The sequence below is a fragment of the Lutra lutra genome, chromosome 16, assembly GCF_902655055.1.
Source record: "Lutra lutra chromosome 16, mLutLut1.2, whole genome shotgun sequence".
Classification (NCBI taxonomy): domain Eukaryota; kingdom Metazoa; phylum Chordata; class Mammalia; order Carnivora; family Mustelidae; genus Lutra; species Lutra lutra.
Window position 1 is genome coordinate 49818745 of NC_062293.1, and position 21350 is coordinate 49840094.

The 21350-nt window shown below is 52.8% G+C and overlaps 1 protein-coding gene across 1 annotated transcript in view; it reads right to left on the reverse strand.

Moving 5' to 3' along the window:
* Positions 1 to 465: 465 nt before the first annotated feature.
* TOP3A (DNA topoisomerase III alpha) overlaps positions 466 to 21350 on the reverse strand; it is a 28095-nt gene continuing 7210 nt past the window's right edge. Inside the window, exons 5-19 of the mRNA XM_047708769.1 lie at positions 20293 to 20401; positions 19065 to 19208; positions 18745 to 18915; positions 18373 to 18473; positions 15971 to 16045; positions 14710 to 14792; positions 13071 to 13278; positions 11475 to 11660; positions 11152 to 11281; positions 8030 to 8143; positions 7764 to 7929; positions 6098 to 6241; positions 4594 to 4716; positions 2439 to 3100; positions 466 to 1148 (exon numbers count right to left, since the gene is read on the reverse strand). Coding sequence (XP_047564725.1) covers positions 970 to 1148; positions 2439 to 3100; positions 4594 to 4716; positions 6098 to 6241; positions 7764 to 7929; positions 8030 to 8143; positions 11152 to 11281; positions 11475 to 11660; positions 13071 to 13278; positions 14710 to 14792; positions 15971 to 16045; positions 18373 to 18473; positions 18745 to 18915; positions 19065 to 19208; positions 20293 to 20401 — 2595 coding nt within the window. The 3' untranslated portion in view covers positions 466 to 969. The remainder of the gene's footprint in view (positions 1149 to 2438; positions 3101 to 4593; positions 4717 to 6097; positions 6242 to 7763; positions 7930 to 8029; positions 8144 to 11151; positions 11282 to 11474; positions 11661 to 13070; positions 13279 to 14709; positions 14793 to 15970; positions 16046 to 18372; positions 18474 to 18744; positions 18916 to 19064; positions 19209 to 20292; positions 20402 to 21350) is intronic.

Genomic DNA, 21350 nt, shown 5'->3' on the forward strand with positions numbered 1-21350 from the left:
GGGCCAAGAGCCACCCCACTGCTCAGATGCTCCAAGAGCCACTGTGTAACTGGAGGGCACGGGCCGGAGTCCGACAGTGAGGACGGTTCATTTCTTCACCGACCAGCAATGCCTCTCGGGGCAACCCACACCCTTTCTAGCTTGTCTCCTAACCAGAAAAATAAGGCCACGTGGTTACGTATCACTCACAGGACTGCTGTAAACACACACAAGGGACGGGGCCACCTATGCACAGCGCAGAAGCACATGGTCTCATCCGGTCCCTGCTCTGCTCGGCGGGGCAAGCTGTCCGTGGGGCGGGGAGCAGCTCGGCTCAGCGCCCACCGCATGGACAGGGAGGAAGGGCTGGGGCTGGGAGGAGAGGCCAAGAGGGCCAGAGGTCAGCGAGAGGTCGCCAAGCACTGGCAGCGGTCCGTGCCCACCCCTCTGCCACCCGTCGCCAGACACTGCACCACACCCACGAGGGCAGAGAGCAGGATTCTTTATTAAGGCACATGAGCTGTGCCCTGGCCGCAGCGGTGTCTAGAGAAAGAAAAACAAAGCTTCTTCAATAGACACGATTTTAGGACAAGAACCACGTTCTCGCATTGCACCCTCCTTTCTCAGAATGTCTGTGAGCGGAACCTCATCCGGGCCGCCCGGAGCCTGGACCAGGCACGCAGGTCCCTCGAGGGAACCTTCCAGAAGGGAAGAAAGCCCCGGAGGCCACAGCGAAGAATGCGCTCAGCCCGCCGCTCAATGCTCCTTGGCACCAGCAGCGAGGAGCCCCAGGCCGAGGGTCACCATCCACCTGAGATGGATTCTCCAGGTGGGGTCTGGATCCTGACTCCCCAGCACAGGCAGGCCAGGCTCCCAAAGCCACTGCTTTCCTCAAGGCCTCCAGGGCAGGGAAAGTTCTAGTGAAAATAGCTTATTCCCGAGAAGAAAGGGGCAGGTCTGAGGAAGCGGCCCTTTCTTCCCTCCCCTGCCTCATCTGTTCTGGGGACAGAAGGGACGGGTGTGTCCAGGCTGGTGGCAAAGGCTGCATTTCCGGGGTTTCTTGGGCACGGACCCCGTGTCTGTGGAACCAGCCCGGGCTCTTTTGCTTCTGGCCTCTGGCCCCTGGGTTCCTCCTCTGCTTCCCGGCCAGCTCAGGGCTCTGAAAGTCCCTGTGGGAAGAGTCAGGGGAAGGCTGAGTTCAGAACAGACACACCAAGGAGGCAGAGTGTCCCCCCCAGCCTTTGTGTGGCCGCGACCACCTACAGGCCAGGCTGCCTTCTCTCCTATCACCTTCAGTGGCCCCGACGCCACTCCCTAAAGAACCCAGAGCCTTTGGGCCACAATCACTACCCTGGTAAGAAGAGTAGTGCCGTCACATCATGCACCTCTTTTCCACCCACTTGGCAACACCCCGTGACCAACAGCCTGCTTTCCACCTTCCGTGCAAGGTCACTGAGCTCTGGATCCTTCCAGGCCTCAAACAGACCTCTTAATTCTGACTGCCCTGTCACCCAGGACAACTGATCAGCTGGCCTGGAGGTCAGACAATGCTTCCTTCCAACAGGGGGACAAGGGAATGTTGTGCACCTGAAGGGAGTGCAAGGCTAGACCACATCTCACACGCTTTGAACGTGAGCCTGTCATGACAGTGACGCCGTCTCCGGCCCCTTGCCGGCACTGGTAGCCAGCCCTGCGCCTTACCAAGCCTTCTGGGTTCTTCCTGTACGTTCGGAGCTAGCAGCTCGTATGTCAGAATCATAGTCTGAGACTGTCTAATGACTTTTAAAAGACAAGAACCCTGAAAAAGGCAAGCAAGTGCTCATCCTACTGAGTAAACTGTGAGGCCGCGAGGCCGAGCCCTCTGTTCAAGGTTCCACAGCCACGCTTTGGGCCCAGCTCTGCCACAAAGCTCCCACCAGGCCTCTCAGCCGCTCTGGTACATGAACTAAGCGTCTGCCGTGCACTGGAGTGGGCAGGGACCGTTTCCAAGGGCCTCTGGGTGCATTATCCCCCTTGCTCCAATGTCTGGGGGCAATTCTCACCATATCTGGTTTTGGGGCACCAGGCCCAGGCTGTGGAACCCCGAGCAGGTTCCCAGACATCCCCAGGGCCAGGCTCCACATCTGAAGGAGTGTGGCTGATGACGAGGACCTCCCGAGCCCATGGAGGCTAGAGGAGCCCAGGGCTGTGGGGTCAGGCCGACCTCAGGCCGCGTGGCTATGAGACCCCAAGCACAGGCAGCTCATTTCCCTGGGCCTTCAGCAGCCTCACGGTGCTGAGCTGATGGTGGTGAAGACACATAGTGGGTGTTCTTGGCACACCACCGGGCACCAACCGGCAGGCTGCTCCAGGAGCTGCCCCAACCTTTCCTTTGGAACCTCCCACCCCACCCCTGCCCTCTTCCCTCCCTCCCCCGCCTCGGGGCTCCGCCTGGCCCAGGAGCCAAGTCCCTGCCTCACCTGGAGCCACGTTCTCGTCCACCCACTGAAAGAAGCCGCACTGCTGCTCCCTGGGCTTGGCGCACGTGTGGAACTGGCGGCCTTTGTTGGGCCCGTCCTTCTGCACAGTCCGGGTGATGGCGGGCTGGCTGCACAGGCAGGACATGCTCCCCCCGCTGCCGCCACCGCCGCCGCCATCCCCGGGTTGGCCAGACCAGCCCCGGTGGTCCCCTGTGGCAGGCGGACGGCCCAGTGAGCCACCAGGGGGTCTTGAGGCGGCGGAGGGAGGCCCCCCAGCTTCGGGGGGGCCGCTGTCGGCCCATAGGAAGAAGCTGCAGCCGCCGCCGTTGCACTTGTAGAACTGGCGGCCCTGGTTGGGGCCCTCCTTCCGCACAGTGAGCAGGACGGCCTCCTGGCCGCAGTTGCAGGTCACTGAGTTGCTGCCCCCTGCAGCAGTGGCAGGCGGGGGTGGCATCCAGGGGGCGCTGTCCATTCTGTTCAGGGACTGGCTAGCCTGCAGGTAGTTCGAGGGCTGGCTGGCTGGCTGGGAAGCTCTGGGAGGGCCCCGTGAGAACCTCAGGTCCAAGATCTCCCGCAGTGTCTCGTCGCATCCGCCGATGCAGCCGACAAACTCCAGGGGCATGGTCGGGGGAAGGCTGCCGCGTTTGAACTTCAACTTCAATCTAGCGGGACCGGAAGATGAGAGAAAGTCTTACTACCAGCCGCAAGCGTCTTCTCCTTGTCCATAGAGGGCTGCACCCACCAGGCACCTGCCAGCCATGAGCCCCTCCGGGTGTCGAGAGCGCGCAGAGTGGAGACGTAGGAAACGTGAGACCCTGACTGATCTCCAGAACAGACAGCTCAGGCTGCCGGGGGGCTCAGTTGGTTAAGCGTCTGCCTTCGGCTCAGGTCATGATCCCAGGACCCTGGGACTGAGCCCCACATTGGGCTCCCTGCTCAGTGGGGGCCAGAAACCTCGGAAAGGTTCACTTCCTATAACCAGTGGTTCCTGGGCCCCTGGACACTCCTGGTGAGGCCAGAACTATTTTGTAATAAGGCTAAGAAGTTACATCTGTTGTGCTCTCGTCCTCCCATGTTGTATGCATGAGTTTGCCGGAGGCTACAGCCCATGAACCAGCCCAGCAGACTGACTGGGAGCAGACACGAGAGCCAACAGTCTCTAACGAGACAGATGCTAGACTCAGAAAGATGGAAAACGTTTCCTTTCTGTTTTCTGCTTTGCAAGTAGGCATTTTCTTATCTTTCTGCTTTAGAAATAGGTCAAAATACTATTTATGTTAGCATGCATATTATAAAAATTTACAAGTACATTTTTATTTACCAATTGTTAGATTTTATTTATTTATTTGATAGAGCGATAGTAACAAGAGGGAACACAAGCAGGGAGAGTGAGAGAGGGAGAAGCAGGCTTCCTGATGAGCAGGGAGCCCGATGGGGGCCTCGGTCATGACCTGAGTCGAAGACAGACACGTAACAACTGAGCCACCCAGGTGTCCCAGCAATTACCTTTTTAAAGTGTCTCCACTTTGGGGCGCCTGGGTGGCTCAAGTCGGTTAAGCCTCTGCCTTCAGCTCAGGTCATGATCTCAGGGACCTGGGATCGAGCCCCTCGTCAGGTGCTCCACTTAGCAGGGAGCCTGCTTCCCCCCTCTCTCTGCCTGCCTCTCTGCCTACTTGTGATCTCTGTCAAATAAATAAATAAAATCTTAAAAAAAAAAAAAAAACCAAACACCCATGTGTCCACCTTAATGCAGAATACAGTAGTACTGATAAACTTAAGCCACAATGAATGCTCTCTGGGTTCCTTCTTTAATGATTTTTAAGAGTGTACGGGTCCTATAACGGAAAGGTTTGAGAACCAGTAGTACAGAGGGCTCTGGGCTCTTGGGAGGAGCTTGGAAACGCTATCCGACAGCGGGATATTCACTTACCGAGAGCCTACTGGGCAGCAATCTAGCTGGAAAGGTCAGGGAAAGGGCGTCCTCATGGTTCTTCAGATGCGTGGCAGGCGCCTCCCGAGCTGCCCGAGAACCTGCCCCCAGGCCCAGCTTCCACACCACAAAGGCAGGGATGGGACCCAAACCGATCCAAGACCACCAATGCAACTGCTGCTGAGCATGGCGAGTACCCCACAGCCTTGCAGGGGCCCTGCTCACCTGTAAACCGGATGTGGTTGACACACCGGACACACGCTCTCATCCCTGCTGGCCTCCAGCACAGAGTCGGGGAACCACACGGCTGACCGGCATTCTGGGAAGCCCGTGCAGCTGAGGTAGAACCTGGGGAGGGAGCACAGGGAGCGGGGTCGGGCCGGAGCCACCAGACCCCAGGAAACACACATTCCTGGGACGCTGCCCATCTGGCAAGGAAGCTTTTCGCCGGCCGATTAAAGGACACATTCACTTTTTTGGAGAACATATGAATGGATATATGCAGTCACTGGTACTGAATGACTAAGCAAAACTGGCCTGCATTTATTTTTCATCTCCCTAAGAAAAAGAAACCGCCATTGCTGACTCTGTTTTCTACTTAGAAACCAGCAACCTACCGACCAACTCCTGGGCCATAGCAAGGCCCAGCCCCAAGGGCTCCGCTCAGGCTCCGGGCTGTGCGCTCTCACACGCTCCCTGACTGCCCCACACGACAGTCCTCAGGTCATAGCGGGGCAAACAGGCAGGGGGCAGTCTGGAAACCTGCCTAAGGAGGCAGGCGCGGTGGGTGGGGGCGCTGGGAACAGCACCCTCGCTGTCTGATGACGGGGTCTTCCCTCCTGACACCTGAACCACATTGTTCTCGGCCAACGGTTTATGGCTTCCAGTCACGAACGTTAGAGCCAGAGAAGCCAATGGGAACACGATTTACAACAACCTCTGAGTGTGCCTGGGCATGACTGGACCAAGGAAAACCAGCCCACTGAACCTCAAACCCCAATTACTCAAACAGCAAATCTACAAAGTCAGAAATAAAAACTGCCAGATAACCCCCGGAGTGGGAAATCCCCCAGGATGATCTCCCGGGTGACCAAGCACTTGGAGCACATATGAGTTAACCCCATAGCCCGTGGCTAAGTACTTACACGGGCCACCCTGCACTGTGCTAAGCCCGCCCCGGCACTGGCTTCTGTGCTAGTGGGCAGCCCAAGCCCCAGGTCAGGCCCACTAAGCTCTGGCTTCTGAGATCCAGGCTGGCCGCCTCTGCGCCCAGGCCAGTGACATGTTGGTAGTCAGGGAACCCAAAGGGGTCGGAGTAATGAATGGGTGGGAGGACCTAGGATCAAATTCTGCCTTTCCTGACCAGGACTTTGAACACATTTCACCAAATCCTCACCCTTCCCATGGTAGATAGCACTGCCCTAGGCTTATAGAAAAGAAAATAGGGGCACAGTAGCTAAATAATCTGCTTTGGAACACAAAACCTGGGTGTGTGGCAGAAGCGCACAGGGTAGGCGAGGTCCTATCCACAAAGGACGCGGCAGCACCATCATCCCCCACCTCCTCTGAATCCCAGAGCACCTGACGCCTCCAAGGTCAGCTACCCTTCTCTCCAATACCTAGTCCAGCAGCAGAGCAAGGCGCTGTTAAATAATGATACAAATGACAATGTCCAGCCAACCCAGCAAGTGCTGGGCAAGCAGACGTGCAGTGCAAGCTGGGCACTGACCCGCCGTTCTTCTTGGTCTTGAGGACCATGTCCTTGTTGCACTGTGGACACTTCTTGATGGGCTCCGGCATGCTTGGGTAGATGGCTTCCTCCTGGGCCACCTCGGCCCCTTCCCCAAAGTACTGGGCTAACGCCTCGTCCAATCTGAAGAAAGAGCAAAACATTCACAATATTCTTTCTTTCTTTTTTTTTTTTTTAAGATTTTATTTATTGGGATGACAGGGTGGCTCAGTCAGTTAAATGTCTGCCTTCAGCTTGGGTCATGAACTTGGGGTCTTGGGATCGAGCCCCACGTCGGGCTCCCTGCTCAGCAAGCAGTCTGCTTCTCCCTCTCCCTCTGCCTGCCGCTTCCCCTGCTTGTGTGCTCTCTCTCTGACAAAATCTTTTTTAAAAATAAAGATATTATTTATTTGAAAGACAGCATGCGTGCATGAGCAGGGGCAGAGGGAGAGGAAGAGGGAGAAGCAGACTCCCCACTGAGCAGGGAGACTGATGTGGGGCTCGATCCCAGAACCCTGGGATCATGACCCAAGGCGAAGGCAGACGTGTTAACCATTTGAGCCACCCAGCTGCCGCTACAATATTCTTATGTGCACACAAGCTGAGTGTGACCAGGGATAGCAGCTGGCTGCTCACCATAGGCCTGATGCAGAGAATAGAGGCAGACACGGCTGGGTCGGCCAAGCAGCCCTGGCTCCTCTCTGGCCCCCGGCAGCTCCCAGGAGTGACCCAGCTACACGCAGGTACTTCCGCTTCATCACACCCCACATCAAACAAAACTGTACAGAATCCCTGCACGGGCTCCTGAAGTGTCTGTCTGGGTTTACATTTAAACGAGCTCATCTGTTTCTTTTTTAAAACATTTTATTTTGGGGTCGCCTGGGTAGCTCAGTCTGTTGGGCGCCCAACTCTTGATTTCGGCTCAGATGCTGATCTCTGGCCTCAAGCTCCGTGTTGGGACTCTACCCACAGTGTGGAGTCTGCTCGAAATCCTCTCTCTCCCTCTGTCTCTCCCCGCCTTGCATGCGTGCTCGCGTGCACTCTCTCTCGGGCTCTAAAAACAAACAAGTAAATAAAATCTTAAAAGATTTTAAGTACTCTCTACCCCCAACCCGGGGCTGACCTCAATCCCCAGATCAAGAGTCACGCGCTCTACTGACGGAGCCAGCCAGATGCCCCGGCTCGTCCATTTCTTTCCCGAGGGGGCGCGGGCAGAAAAGGTGTTTTCCTAGCGGCGTGCACGCATACTGCTTGCTACATGGTCACCTCCACACACTCCACAGGACAGTGTCGTACAGCAGCCCTGAGTTTACGGACTTGGGACTGTGTGCCTGTTAACTCAAGACAGAACTAAAATCCAGAGGACAGCATCTCTAGAGCCAGGTGCCTGGGATAACTGGCCCAGACTTGTCTGCTCACCGTTTCTAAGCTGACACGGCTTTCCAGGAAGGAAGAGGACTCAGGAAGAAAACCGGAAGGGGGAGGAGCTGCACGTGGACCGCCCTACAGGAGGCGAACCGGGCTGGGGGACAGTCAAGCACCCATGGGCCCACCACCTACTTTCCGCTGAATCGGCCCCATCCGCTCCCCCGGCTCAGGGAAAGGTCACGGCCCAGGAGGCAGAGCTGAAGGACCTCGCGTGCAGGCAAGCGGGGTCTGGACTCACTTCTTAGCTTTGGCCACCGCTTCAATGAAAACCTGCTTGTATTTCTGGACTTGCTGCCTTAGAACCACCCACTTGTCCTTCTTGCCTTCACAGATCAGCTTCAGGTCAGCTTCCAGCTCAGCCCGGAGATCAGGCTTGGACATCTCATAGCCCATGGAGTCATAACCTGCAGGGAGAAAAGCAGTGTTCTGTGGGGCCCTGCGCGGCACCCCTCAGGGGCTTTAGCCGCACGGCTCCGCGACCACCCACCTCGAGTTCCTGCTCACCTTCCACGAGCCCCATGCCCAGATGCCCCGGGAGAAACCGCTTGTCCGCCGTGAGCCCGACGTACATCCGGGCCTTGATTGTCTCGATGTGCTCCGCGTGAGTGGCATCGGTCCCTGAAAGCCACTTCCGGTTACTCAAGGCCATGCAAACTTTGCCCCTGCTGTCCCATGGGTACCTTCCTCTGCCTGGACTCCTCCACTGCATTGGGCCCACGCAGCAACCACATCTCCCCTCACGCCCGCTCACTCACTACAGCTGTCCACGCCAGCAATGAGCCTCCTCTATGTCTTTCTCCTCTGTTCTGCGTGGCAGAGCCACGGCTGGAGCCCACATCACGTCCTCTGCATCAGGACAACGTGTTCGGCCGCTGCCTTTCTGGTCCTATCCTCCATCCAACCCCTTTCTTACTCTGTGGCCACAGGGATCTCTGAAAACGAGTTCTGTCATTGAGGAGTTATAAAATCAAAACCACGAAGAAATGCCACTTCACACCCACTGGGCATGAAGCATCAGCAAACAGCACAGAGAACAAATGTTGGCGAGAATGCGTGGAAACCTCAACCCTCGTGCGTGGCTGGAGGAGTGTAAAATGGGGCAGCCCCCGTGCAGATCGGTCCAGAGGCTCCTCAAAACATAAACCCAGAGTGACCACCGGACCCAGCAGGTCTATCCACGTAAGGGAACCGCAAACCCATCCACACACAAACCTCCACACAAGTGTGTACAACTGCCCCAAACCGGAAATGACCCCAATGTCCATCCACCGATGAACGGAGAAACCAACTGTGGTCTCAGCACACATGGGAACTGAACATAACAGAAGCAAGTACTGCTTCATGCTACCATGAGCATGTGCCTTGAGAACACGTGGTCGAAGAGGCCAGCTACAGAAGGCCACATGCTTTATCACTCTATGTCTACAAACTGTGTAGAACAGGCAAATCTTTTTTTTTTTTTTTTTAAGATTTTATTTATTTATTTGACAGACAGAAATCACAAGTAGGTGGAGAGGCAGGCAGAGAGAGAGAGGAGGAAGCAGGCTCCCCGCTGAGCAGAGAGCCCGATGCGGGGCTCGATCCCAGGACCCTGGGATCATGACCTGAGCCGAAGGCAGAAGCCTTAACCACTGAAGCCACCCAGGTGCCCCCCCACTTTTTTTTTTTAAAGATTTTTTTTTTATTCATTTATTTGACAGAGAGAGATCACAAGTAGACAGAGAGGCAGGCAGAGAGAGAGAGGGAAGCAGGCTCCCTGCCGAGCAGAGAGCCCGATGCAGGACTCAATCCCAGGACCCTGGGATCACGACCTGAGCGGAAGGCAGCGGCTCAACCCACTGAGCCACCCAGGCGCCCCTAGAACAGGCAAATCTACAGAGGCAGAAAGATCAGTGGTTGTCCAGGGCTGGAGGGATGGGAGGGAAGGGGGAAATAGGGTGTGACTTCTAAGGGATACAGTGTTTCTTTCTGAGGGGATGAAAACATTCTAAAATTAATTAAGGTGATAGCTGCATGATTTTGCGACTGTACTGAGCACCGACTGTATATCTTAGATCAGTGAATCGTACAGTACGTGAATTACATCTCAACAATGCCGCTAATATTTTTAAGAAATGTAGCTCTCTTTGCTCCTTTCCTCGGAAATCTTAAATGGCTCTCTGCGAGCCACAGGCCGGCACCCAAGCCCCTCAGGCCAGCGTGCCTGGCCCTGCAGTTGGGCTGCAATCATCTTTCCAGCCTCGCCTTCTGAGACCACCCCGTCTGCCCCGGCCACAAGGACATGTACTCCTGGTCCCTGTGTGCCCCCTCGGACTCTGCCTGTGCCAGGCTGGCTCAGTCCCCAGGAATTCTTACTGTGAGGTTTCAAGGTCCTTGTCCGGTCCCTGCAGAACCCAGCAGGCTGTGTTTGTGTTGCTTTCATCTGTTTCTCCTGCGAGATGAACCCTTGATGGAAACGATGGGAAGGGGATGCCTAGGCCCTATACCTCACTGTGTCCCAGGGCCTAGACCGAGGTTTTAATGAGTACATCCAGATGGGCACACAAACTCACACAGACAGGCTCTCTGGACAGCGTGACAACAGCCACCAGATTCCAGAAGGGGCCCTTCATTCGAAGTCCCAGAATGACAAAAGCCACTAATGGGTCATGAGGGGGCCATGCCCCAGGGGGAACAGCTTGCTTCCGAGATATGCCCAGGGAGCCCCACTTCCCCTTCCCAGCACTTCCCTCTCCATCACGCTGCCGCCTCTCTGAACTAGGTTTGGCAGAGACGATCCTCAGCGTCGTGATAAAAATGGACAAGGGGCAGATCAGTCACAAGGGACCTGCTTGTAAACTGGGGGCCAGGGGACCTATTGTGGAAAAACAATTCTGGCCCAATTTCTTGTTTAACCTCATTTCAATTTCTAAACAATTAGGGGAAACGCTTTAACAAATACAGCACAGCCACCTGTGGCTAGCTGCAGGGTGGCCGACCCAGACGCCACAGGGGCCTGGCATGGAACGAGCAGTGAGAGAAGCCAAGTGAGCAGAGACAGCTGTCACCCCAACTCAACCGACTGCTTCCACCTGGGAAGGAAGGCTTGGGCTGCCAGACCTCCCAACACTTCCCAAGACAAAAACACAGATGTTTATGTGGAATCCCTCAAGTTTTAGATGTTGGTACCTTATTCAAAATAAAAATAAACCCCTGCATGGGCCAAAAATCCTGAGTCCACGGACAGGACATGGCCAGGGTGCTCTCAGTCCAGACCCCCCGAGTTCTGGGACACATCCACGTCCTGATCTGGCTGGCGTGGAGCAGAGGTTAAGAGCGTAAGTGTGGACTTATTCAGACCAAGGTTTTAATAACTTGTACAGTGGGGTGCCTGGTTAGCTCAGTGGGTGGAGCGTCTGACTCCTGATTTTGGCTCAGGTCACGATCTCTGGGTCACAGGACAGAGCCCCACACTGGGCTCCACACTGAGTGGAGTCTGCTTGGGATTCTCTCCCTCGGCCCCCCGCCTAAATAAATGAGCCTCCCTTCAGCTGTAGAGGGGGTGAAAAAGAGGACACCTATGGCACAGCTGCTGCAAAGACCAGAAGTACAAGAGCCACTGGTCACCAGGGCGACAGGCTACTGACCAATGCCGTGCTTCTCCATGAGGGCGATGAGGTCGGCTTCGGTGAGCAGCTGGGGTGGGCTGGTCTCCCCGTCCACCATCTCCACAGTGCTGGGCTGGAAGCGGGCGCCTCTCTCGTAGACAGGGAGAGTCTACAGGGAGCAGCAGAAGTGTCAGTCCGATCACTCCTCGTGGTACTGAGGCAAAAGACAACTGCCATTTCAAAGAGCATGGCCCTGCTCCAGCATACCGCACCAGGGCTGGGAACACGACTGTCTTCCCCTCTCCCCAAAGGCCCACGGGGGACGTGAACTCTGACCTCTGACTGGGCCTGTGCTTTATTACCTTGTCACTCCAATGGTCATACGGGTACACGTCCAGATAGTTGCGGGCCAAAATCACGAGGCCATGAGCCACGAAGCGTTCCTGTGCGATGTCGATCTCCACGGTGGTCTCTTGGCCCTGAGCATCCTGGGAGCAGCAGGCCAGGAAATGGCGCACTATGAACTCATACAGTCGCTGCTCATCTCCCTAGGAAGACAAGAGAAGAGTCTGCAACTCGCTCCAGAATATTACCGCCCAAGGGCCACAGCCTCACTGGTAATCTGGCCTGGTTTACACCACCTTCTTGCCTCGAACTCTGCACAGAAGAGGGCACAGGGCTCCTGTGTAGGTCCTGCACCCATGCAGAGTGCCGGGCTAATCTTTTTATGTAAACCCATTTTTTTTTAAGATTTATTTATTTATTTGACAGATCACAAGTAGGCAGAGAGGCAGGCAGAGAGAGAGGAAGGGAAGCAGGCTCCCCGCTGGGCAGAGAGCCCGATGCGGGGCTCGATCCCAGGACCCTGAGATCATGACCTGAGCCAAAGGCAGAGGCTTTAACCCACTGAGCCACCCAGGCGCCCCATTTTTATTTTTTAAACCGAGCTCAAGGAGAAAACGAGAAAAAAGCATAACAGCTAACAAGAGACCCCTTGTATATTAGACACAGGAAAGTTGTAGGCGGCAGCCCTGGCTCCCAGGGTTTGTGGTGATTTTCTACCAAATAAGTAATCAAGGGCCTAGTGAGGCTCGATCAGTCACACAAACATTAACTGTCATCACGTCTCAGAAAGCTGGAAGCAATTTATTCTTAAAGAACAGATTTGGCAAAATAAATTATGGTACATCTATGCAATTGTTAAGTGTTGTACTTGAAAATACTTCAGCAGAGTGCATATGGGCAACGTTCAGCATATGGGCAACGGCAAATGCCTCTTCCTTATAATCTTTTGAATTTCTTAACATATGATAAAATGAACATATCATCACATTTAAAGCCAGAGAAGAATAGTGCGTATTAATAAAAGAAGGAAACAAAGACCAGACAGGACTTAGCTTTGCGCTAAGCCTGCAAATCGGCCCAACCAGCTCGGCCTCATGGAGCGCATCCCCCCGGCTGAGGAAGAGCCACAGGTGAGACGCCTGAGGTCTCAGGGCTGCCTCAAAGCCCTGCTGCTACTGGCCCTTGACAGGAGGCCACCTGCGTCAGGACGGCAGTGGAACTCAGCCCAGTCTGGGGAGGCTGGGGAGGGGGCGGGTGCCTCTAGTTAACGAGGGGCCGAGAAGACCAAGCAGTTCTGTGGGGGCCCCGTGGGAGCTGTGCAAGGGCACGGGGAAGGGGAACCGCCCAGCCCGCTGGGGAGGGTCTGACAGAGCAGGAAGTGGGGCTGGACAGAGAAGAGCCCACCCCCGGGCGGGGGTGGGGGGCTCAGGGAAGCCAAGCGGGACGGTGAAGCAGAATTTTGACACTGACGTCTCTTTGCTAAAATGGGAGAGCTGTTTCAAAATAACTTAGTTCCTAAAGTAAGAGCCCACAGAGTATATTCAAGTGCTACTGGCCCCTTGCTTCCCCTTCCCCTTGCTGGGTTCCAGGAGGCAGGAGTTAGGGAAACCGACCTGGAGGCTGCCGGTGTATTTGGTGGGGTGGATGGGAGGGTGAGCTTGGTCAGATTTGTTCCCATTGCGTGGAGTGGGGCCACCCCGCTCCAGAATGCTCTGGGCGAAGGCACCCCAGCGTGGATCTGTAATCTGCTGCTCCACCAGCGCGGTCAGGTTCAAGTCTTTGGGGAAAATGTTTGTTTCAGTGCGAGGATAGCTGATGTACCTAGAACAAAGGCAAACAAACAGAAGAAATTGCTACAGTTGCTCTGGAAACAACTGAATTAGACTGGAAACCCCCAGAGACACCTGCTGTGCCCCATCTGCCCTAGTGGGCTCACCTGAAGGCAACCTAGCTTCCCTTTGCTAAGGGAAGTTCTCACAAGGGGCCCCCAGTGGGGTGAGCAACAGCAGGGTCGCTTGCTGAAGACACTCCGAGAAGCCAGAGAATAAGTGAGAGAGGAGGCACGGGGCAGGACACACTCCTGCTCGGCCCACCAGCGGCTGTGTGGCGGGGGACAGAGTCCCGGCCTGATGCATCGTTGCTCTGCCAGAGACCTCCACGGCCTCGATGGCAGCAACAAAGCACACTTCTATGACTTTGCTTTGAGCACAGAAAGAATAATGCTGGGGCGCCTGGGTGGCTCTCAGTTGGTTAAGTGTTTGCCTTCAGCTCAGGTCATGATCTCAGGGTCCTGGGATCAAGTTCCAGGTTGGGCTCCCTGCTCAAAAGGGAGTCTGCTTCTCCCTCTGCCACTTGGCATGAGCCCTCTCTCTCTAATAAATAAAATCACTAAAAAAAAAAATTAAAAAATAAATGCTAAAAAAAAGAAAAAAAATAATGCTGCCTAATAAACCATAATGTGGACCCTCCACGTAATTTAACATTTTTTTGTTGGCCACTTAAATGGCATTAATGAGATCATTTACGTTCTTGTTTCCATATAAGTGTTCGAAACCAAATGTGTATTTTACACTTAAAGCACGTCCCAATGAGCACTACTCCAATTTCAAGTGCTCAGTAGCCCCCTGTTGTGAGCAGCTGCCACACTAGTTAGTGTGGACCACACTATCCCCGGACAGTGTACAATGGGAAACGACTCCCAAAGGTGCTGTGTGCCACCAGCCAAGGCCCTGGGGCCAGCTGCTGAGAAGTCAACGGTGGGATGTGAATTTACTCTGTGGGCTCTTATTTTAGGAAGTGATTTTGAAATGCCTTTTCCATATCAGAGAACCCAGCATCAAAATTCTTCTACTTCGGAGCTCAGGGGACATCTAGACAGTCTGTATTTCCCCGTAAGCTCTAAAATGTTTTACTCTGGGGCCCCTGGCTGGCTCAGGGGTGGAGTGTGTGACTCTTGATCTCAGGGTTGTAAGTTCAAGCCCCATGTTGGGTGTAGAGATTCCTTAAAAATAAAATCCTTTTAAGAATTAAAATAAAATAAAGGGGGGGTATCTGGGTGGCTCAGTTAATTGTCTCTTGATTTTGGCTTAGATCACTGTCTCAGGGGTGTGTTGGGTTTCACGCTGGGTGTGGAGCCTTCTTAAGACTCTCTTTCTCTTCCTTTTCTCCCTCCAAAAAAATAATTAAAAAAAATAAAATATTTCACCTTGACAAAGATGCACTGAATTCTATTCCCAAATGTGGAATATTTACCCTTGAGTGTAGAGCTTTTCGGCAATCCTCATGGTTTCTTTAGCATTTATTCTCAACTTTCGAGAAGCCAGCTTCTCAAGTTCCTGTTAAACGTGTCACAGGCAAGTTAGGGTGTACTGTGGAGTCAGAAGGCACGACACTGCCACACAACTCATCTATACAAATGCCTGGCCTGTCACTCCAGCTGCTGTCACACAGAGGGGGAAAAGACTGTGCTGAGGGAAGCTTTCTCAGCCTGCTGGGCAGATCTGATGGGCAGAAAAACAAGCATCACCCAGGAAGCCAACAGATTCCCGGACTCTGACAGAGGAGGGTTGGGATTGAGGCCAGAAATCTGCATTTTCCAGCAAGCCAGATAATACACAGATTCTAATACAGGTAGCCTAGGAACCACACTTTGGGACTACCACCCGGGCCCTAGTAACTTCTCCTGGATAATGAGTACCATTCTTCAAGAACTCTGGGAGGTAATGGCGGTTCTGCCCTTGGGGACATTCCACCAGTGCTGCTGGCTATATGTCAAAGCATACTTAGCCAGTGAGGAATACTACACTTACGTCTGTTATAGGAAATCAATCCATAACTATCCCCTTGTCGATCCAACCACACACACACACACACGTCACAGATAAAGAACACCTTGCCCACCAGTCCCTGCACACTTCTTTCAGCTGCTTATTCTGTATTTTCAATCTCCAGAGTGAATCCCGACAGAAACTATACTCTGAATTTTCCTGCAAAGTGGTCACTGGGAAAGGGCACCCCCCCCACGGTAGTTAACTCTAAGCTATGTCTTGGAGGGCTCTTCCTGGATCTCAAAATTTGAAAAACTCTGTTGCTTTTAAGGTAGGCTCTTAATGCAGATCTTTAAAAATGATGTTTACACAGATTATGCAGAAACATTAAAAAAAATGCTTAGGCAGAAAAAAAAAAACCAAGCTATTCCAATTACAACAATGTAAAACACAACCCGTGTGAAAAAAAACAGGAAGACACTCAGAGGGGTGATGTGTCTTCCTCTTTTTATTTCCCAAACCCCACAGAAAGCAGCTATATTGCATTTATTAACTTAGGGGGAAAAAAAAACCAACCAAGCAAACAAACCTAGCATTAGAAGACTAAGTGGGCCCTGTTTCGGGGTTTTTGTTCTTCCCAAGCACCTCCCTGCACGGCCCCATGAAGGGCGATGCTTCCTGCCTCCGGGTCCCAACCACGGGAAGTCAGAGCTCCTGCACGCCTGGCGCACTCTTCTGGAACATACCACAGTGTCCAACGCTTGAGGCCTCCACTTGCTCTTTGCTTTAGACCTGACCTCCACCACGGTTGCCCTGGGATCCTAGAAGCCAGAAAAAGCAGAGGCCATATGAACCTGTTGGTGCACCTTCTCCGGCTTTCCTGGGCAGCCTCAGCTCACCATTCTGGACACCACCAGCAGGGGCATGAGAGGACCTCAAGGCAAGTCGGCTTGTAGCCCACAGTATGGTGGAGACATCACCCCTTCCCGCTCAAACCAAGGCTTTGAGGGGCGACTGCACCAGCCCTCACAGCAGCTGGTGCATCTCTGAAGAACTGTTTCCTATCTACGCATGCAGTGGAGATTTTTTTTCTTTAAAATTCAGAGTAATACCAAGTTAGAATTAGGAAAAACTACACACTACAAGCTGGAGAACTCAATCTTTTTTTTTTTTTTTAAGATTTTATTTATTTATTTGACACAGAGAGAGAGAGAGAGAGATCACAAGTAGGCAGGGAGGCAGGCAGAGAGAGAGGGGGAAGCAGCTCCCTGTTGAGCAGAGAGCCCGATGCGGGGCTCGATCCCAGGACCCTGAGATCATGACTCGGGCTGAAGGCAGAGGCTTAACCCACTGAGCCACCCAGGCGCCCCTGGAGAACTCAATCTTCAGACTGACTTCGCACTTTTTTTTTCTTTTTCTTTTTTTTTTTTAAAGATTTTATTTATTTATTTGACAGAGAGAAATCACAGGTAAGCAGAGAGGCAGGCAGAGAGAGAGGAGGAAGCAGGCTCCCTGCTGAGCAGAAAGCCCGATGCAGGGCTCGAACCCAGGACCTGGGATCATGACCTGAGCCGAAGGCAGCAGCTCAACCCACTGAGCCACCCAGGCGCCCCTTTTTTTTTCTTTTTTGAGAGAGCGAGCGAGCAGGGTGTGGTGGGGCAGAGGGAGACGGAGAGAATCTTAAGCAGGCTCCATGCCCAGCGTGGACCCCGATGCAGGGTTCAACCTTTTAACCCCGAGATCCTGACCTGAGCTGAAATCAAGAGCTGGATGCTTAACTGCCTGAGCCGCCCAGGAGCTCTGCCCAACTTCACACTTTTAAGAGACTACAAACGGACAAAGAGCTCAGCCTAACTGATTCATCGATGAGGACATTTGTGTTTCAAAATCTGTATTTCTCTGCAAATGGGAGTTGGGTCCAGGTGCTCTTTACGAGGAACTCAAAATATCCAACTGGCTAGGTTTTCCTGCACCATATCCCAGTAAAGGAGAAAAAGGACAGCTCTCTTTTATCGAATAGATAAATGCACAGTGTCACAGACGTGCAGGGTGGCTGTGTGACCTCAAGGGTCCAAAGGGTGGTGCAGTGTGGAGTGTGACTCCTGGGAGGCAGTGCGGTCTGCGGAACGGGCTGGAGAGTCTGATACCCTGGGATCCAGCCGTGCTCTGCTCCTTACTGGCTGCAGAGTGTCTGGGCACAAGTTACTCACATCCTCGTGCATCACCTGAAAGGTGGGGACAGTACCACCGCACCCACAGGCACCATCTAGATTGAATCAAATTACATAACATACGGAGTGTCTGGTACTGTAGCAGGTGCTCACAAGTTACCATCCCCCCCCATAAACAGACATAAACCTGAAGGGGGCACACGTGCCTCATGCAAATACAGATGTCTGAGCTTTCCTTGACACCAGTGTATGCAGCCGCCTTGGTAACTCTGGCAAGTATGCGCTGGCCAGACAGCATCAGTGTCACAGCATAGACGATGGGTCTGAGGGCTGCAGCTTGGCCGCTGACCGGCCGGTGGCCCTCTGACGTGCTGCTGCCTCCTGACCCGTGCTCCCCCCAGGCCCTCCTGTGGCTGGCCGCCTCCTGCTAATCACCTGCACCTTCACTGTGAGAGGCCTTCCATGACCACACGCCGAGAACAGTCCCGTCCCTGCTCCCGGGCTCTGTTCCTTTACCCTTTTACTTGCCAGCATCAGTTCCTGCAGGAAATTCACTTGTTTGTGACTTTCTTCTCTCTAGATCTCCTCATCTGACCAGTGGAAGAGGGCGCTGGACCAGATGCTGTGCAAACCCCTTTCAGCTCTAGGAGTCTCTTGTTCTAGACTGGTCTAGAGGCTTCTGAGTTATCTCTGGTGACAGCATTCTACTGCAGGGAGAGATTGAAGCTATACAGTTCTTACTTTCTGACTTTATCTAAAAGGTCTACAGACCCTTTACTTTCACACTGTTTAGCGTTGTTTTTACGGACTTCCAGTCTTACTGGTTCCCCAAAAATGATATCCTGAGAAGCAAGCAGAAAGCTTTGGTTCAGCGGGAAAACAGAGCAGGATCACCTCCACTAACAGAGAAGGAGCGGCTTGGGAACCTGCAGAACGAACGGTCTTCCCAGATCATTAAAATTCCAAATATTTCTTACCTCCATGCACAGCTGGTAGAGGACAAGACAAGCCGTGTGGTTAAAGAGACGATGCCTTTTCCAGTTGAATTCTACGACTCCATCTTTATGGTCATGAGTTACTGTATTGGGGACAGACGAACAGGAAGGCTGTGACTTACAGAAGCCACATGATAGGACAGACAGGACAAAGTACATTGAAGTAAAAGTCCAAAAGAATACGAAACATTGCTTTGGGAATATTCTGGGTCTCTAAGAAAACTAAGTGGATTCTGAACCCCATAATGGGTGGGAGGAGGGACAGCAAGGCTGAAAGACTTACACATTAGCACCATTTATACTCCCGGGTCTTCCCGGGCCTTTGGGCTCCATAAATAACTCCCCCAGCCTTACCTTTAATTTTGTGGAAGATTTCCGGCACAAAAGCCTGAATGGCTTTGAACCTCTCCACCACGAACCCCAGGGTCGGGAACTGGCAGCTGCCGTAACTGATTAGCTGCTCTGCCAACACCTCGGGAAAAATCCTCTGAAGCCTCAGGGTCTGGAACCTAGTGAAGGCAGCTCCTACAAAGGGAGGAAGAAGGAAGGAGAAAATGGGGGACTGCAAGGGCAAAGCCAGCTGCACATGCTTACACAGAAACCTCGTTCTCAGTTCCGTAACCCGACACCCGCTGGGCCACGTGGACCCCCAAAGGAGCTCGCCAGCGGCTCACCGATTCTCAGGTCCAGCTCCTGCCGCACGTCCACGGCATCGCTCACTCTCTGATCGGGCTCCGTCAGGTTTTCACAGGCCGCCCGGACGGCTCGGGGGGTGATCTCTGAGAAACGGGCTCTCAGTACCGGCAGATTGGGCTTCACTGTGGAAGTCACCAAGGTCAAAGTCAAATCACGGGCCGTTCCAGCATAAAAGGCTCATTTTTCTCAAACCACCTTGAATTGAAGGTAAACCATCTCGAGATGCTGTGAGGCACCCAATTCTCTGATTAGGTTAAATAAACAGCACGCTAGCCACCGAAGAGGAAAACTTCACCATGACCGCTAAATTTAGTGTTGTCAGAAATGTTAACAGTGGTGTGAATTTTAGCGATTCAAGTGAGTTTCAGCTCTTCTCTTGGTGAGCCTCTCAGGATCCTCATCTCACCTGCTCTCTTAGACTTTTATGGAAAATTAAAATGCTGTCAATTAAAAGATCCTGGGGGGGGGGAGTTTCATGTCCTAGCGTAGAAATAACACAGGACGCCTACACTATCCCTGAAAGTTAATGTACTTAAATTCTCAGGAGTCATTACAGCTTTCAACACAAACATATTTCGGGAAAATGGAAACCGTCTACTCTCTGAAGTCTGAGAATGGGCTGTGCATCACTTCCTCTAAGTTATCCGAAATCATTGGTCTTGTTAGAGTCATTCAAGTTCATTTCAATAAGTATGTATTTTTTTAATACAATTTTTTTTTTTAGATTTTTATTTATTTATCAGAGAGAGAGAGAGAGAGCGAGCGAGCACAGGCAGACAGAGTGGCAGGCAGAGGCAGAGGGAGAAGCAGGCTCCCTGCAGAGCAAGGAGCCCAATGTGGGACTCGATCCCAGGACGCTGGGGATCATGACCTGAGCCGAAGGCAGCTACTTAACCAACTGAGCCACCCAGGCGTCCCTCAATAAGTATGTATTAACATCCAGGCACTGTGCAAAGAATAGAGCAGACAAACAAACACAACATTCTAGAATTATTCTTTGTGTGTCAGACTGGCCGGACTTTCCAGAATGCCGAGGCTCCTGGGAGTTTAATAACTTGCTCCGGGGCACATAGCTGGGGAGAACTGATGGATCCGGGGGTGGGGGGAGACTCTCTGGGGAGGAACTCAGCCATGGCCCGTCCACGCAGGGGAACCGTCTACTTCTGTGGTTCCAAACTACAGGAACTCGAAAGCCACAGCACTTACCAGCCCTGCACACGTGGATAATTTCAAACCCGATATTTTCACCTTCTCTATCACAGTCGGTCCAGATCACCAGGGCCTGGCACTGCCGAGTCTCTCGTTCCAGAGTTTTCTGAAATTCCCAGCGGAGAAAGAGCAGTGAGAACACAACTGCAATCACTTGACACCTCTATGCTAAAGAGACTGGACGAAGATTAGGGATGTTCTTAGAATACGGCAACTTGGCAAGACGGGAGAGATCTGGGACACTGCTCTTACCTCCTCTAAGGATGCCAAGGCCACTAGTACAATCCTCCAGCTCAGAATCACAGACCTGTAAGTGAGCTTCTAGAAGCCTGAGGGTTTAATACAACTACCCTAGTCTGAAACTCCGTTCTAACACACACTTGTAACTCTCACGGTTCTGATAATGTTCTGGTAAAATAAAATAAAATCCCTAAATTGAGTTTTACCCCAAGAAGGCTTCCCAGTCAACAGTGAACTAATTACAGGTGCCCTGAGTGCTTGAGAACTTGTAACTTGCTGTCAACTGACCTTTCACACCTTGTTGTCTCTCCATGCTAGTAAGGGCTAGAGTCTAGGATTAATCACTTGACAGTATTATCCCCAGGATTTAAACAACCGCTACTACAAAAAGGCTTACTTTAGTTCCTTGGCTACGTAGTTTAAATGGCTTCATTTATATAAGTGGGAGTAATTTTTAAAATCATGGTACTGGGGCGCCTGAAAGGCTCAGTTGGTTGAGCATCCGACTCCTGGTTTCGGCGCAGGTCGTGATCTCAGGGTTGTGGGATCGACCCTAGAGTGTGGGGCTCCACACTCGTTGTGGGGAGTCTCCTTGGGATTTTCTCTTCCTCTACCTCTGCCCCCTCCCCCAACTCACATTCTTTCTCTAAAATAAATAAAATCTTTAAAAAGCATGCTAAAAAGGGGCGCCTGGGTGGCTCAGTGGGTTAGGCCTCTGCCTTTGGCTTGGGTCATGGTCTCAGGGTCCTGGGATCGAGCCCCGCATGGGGCTCTCTGCTCAGCGGGGAGCCTGCTTTCCCCTCTCTCTCTGCCTG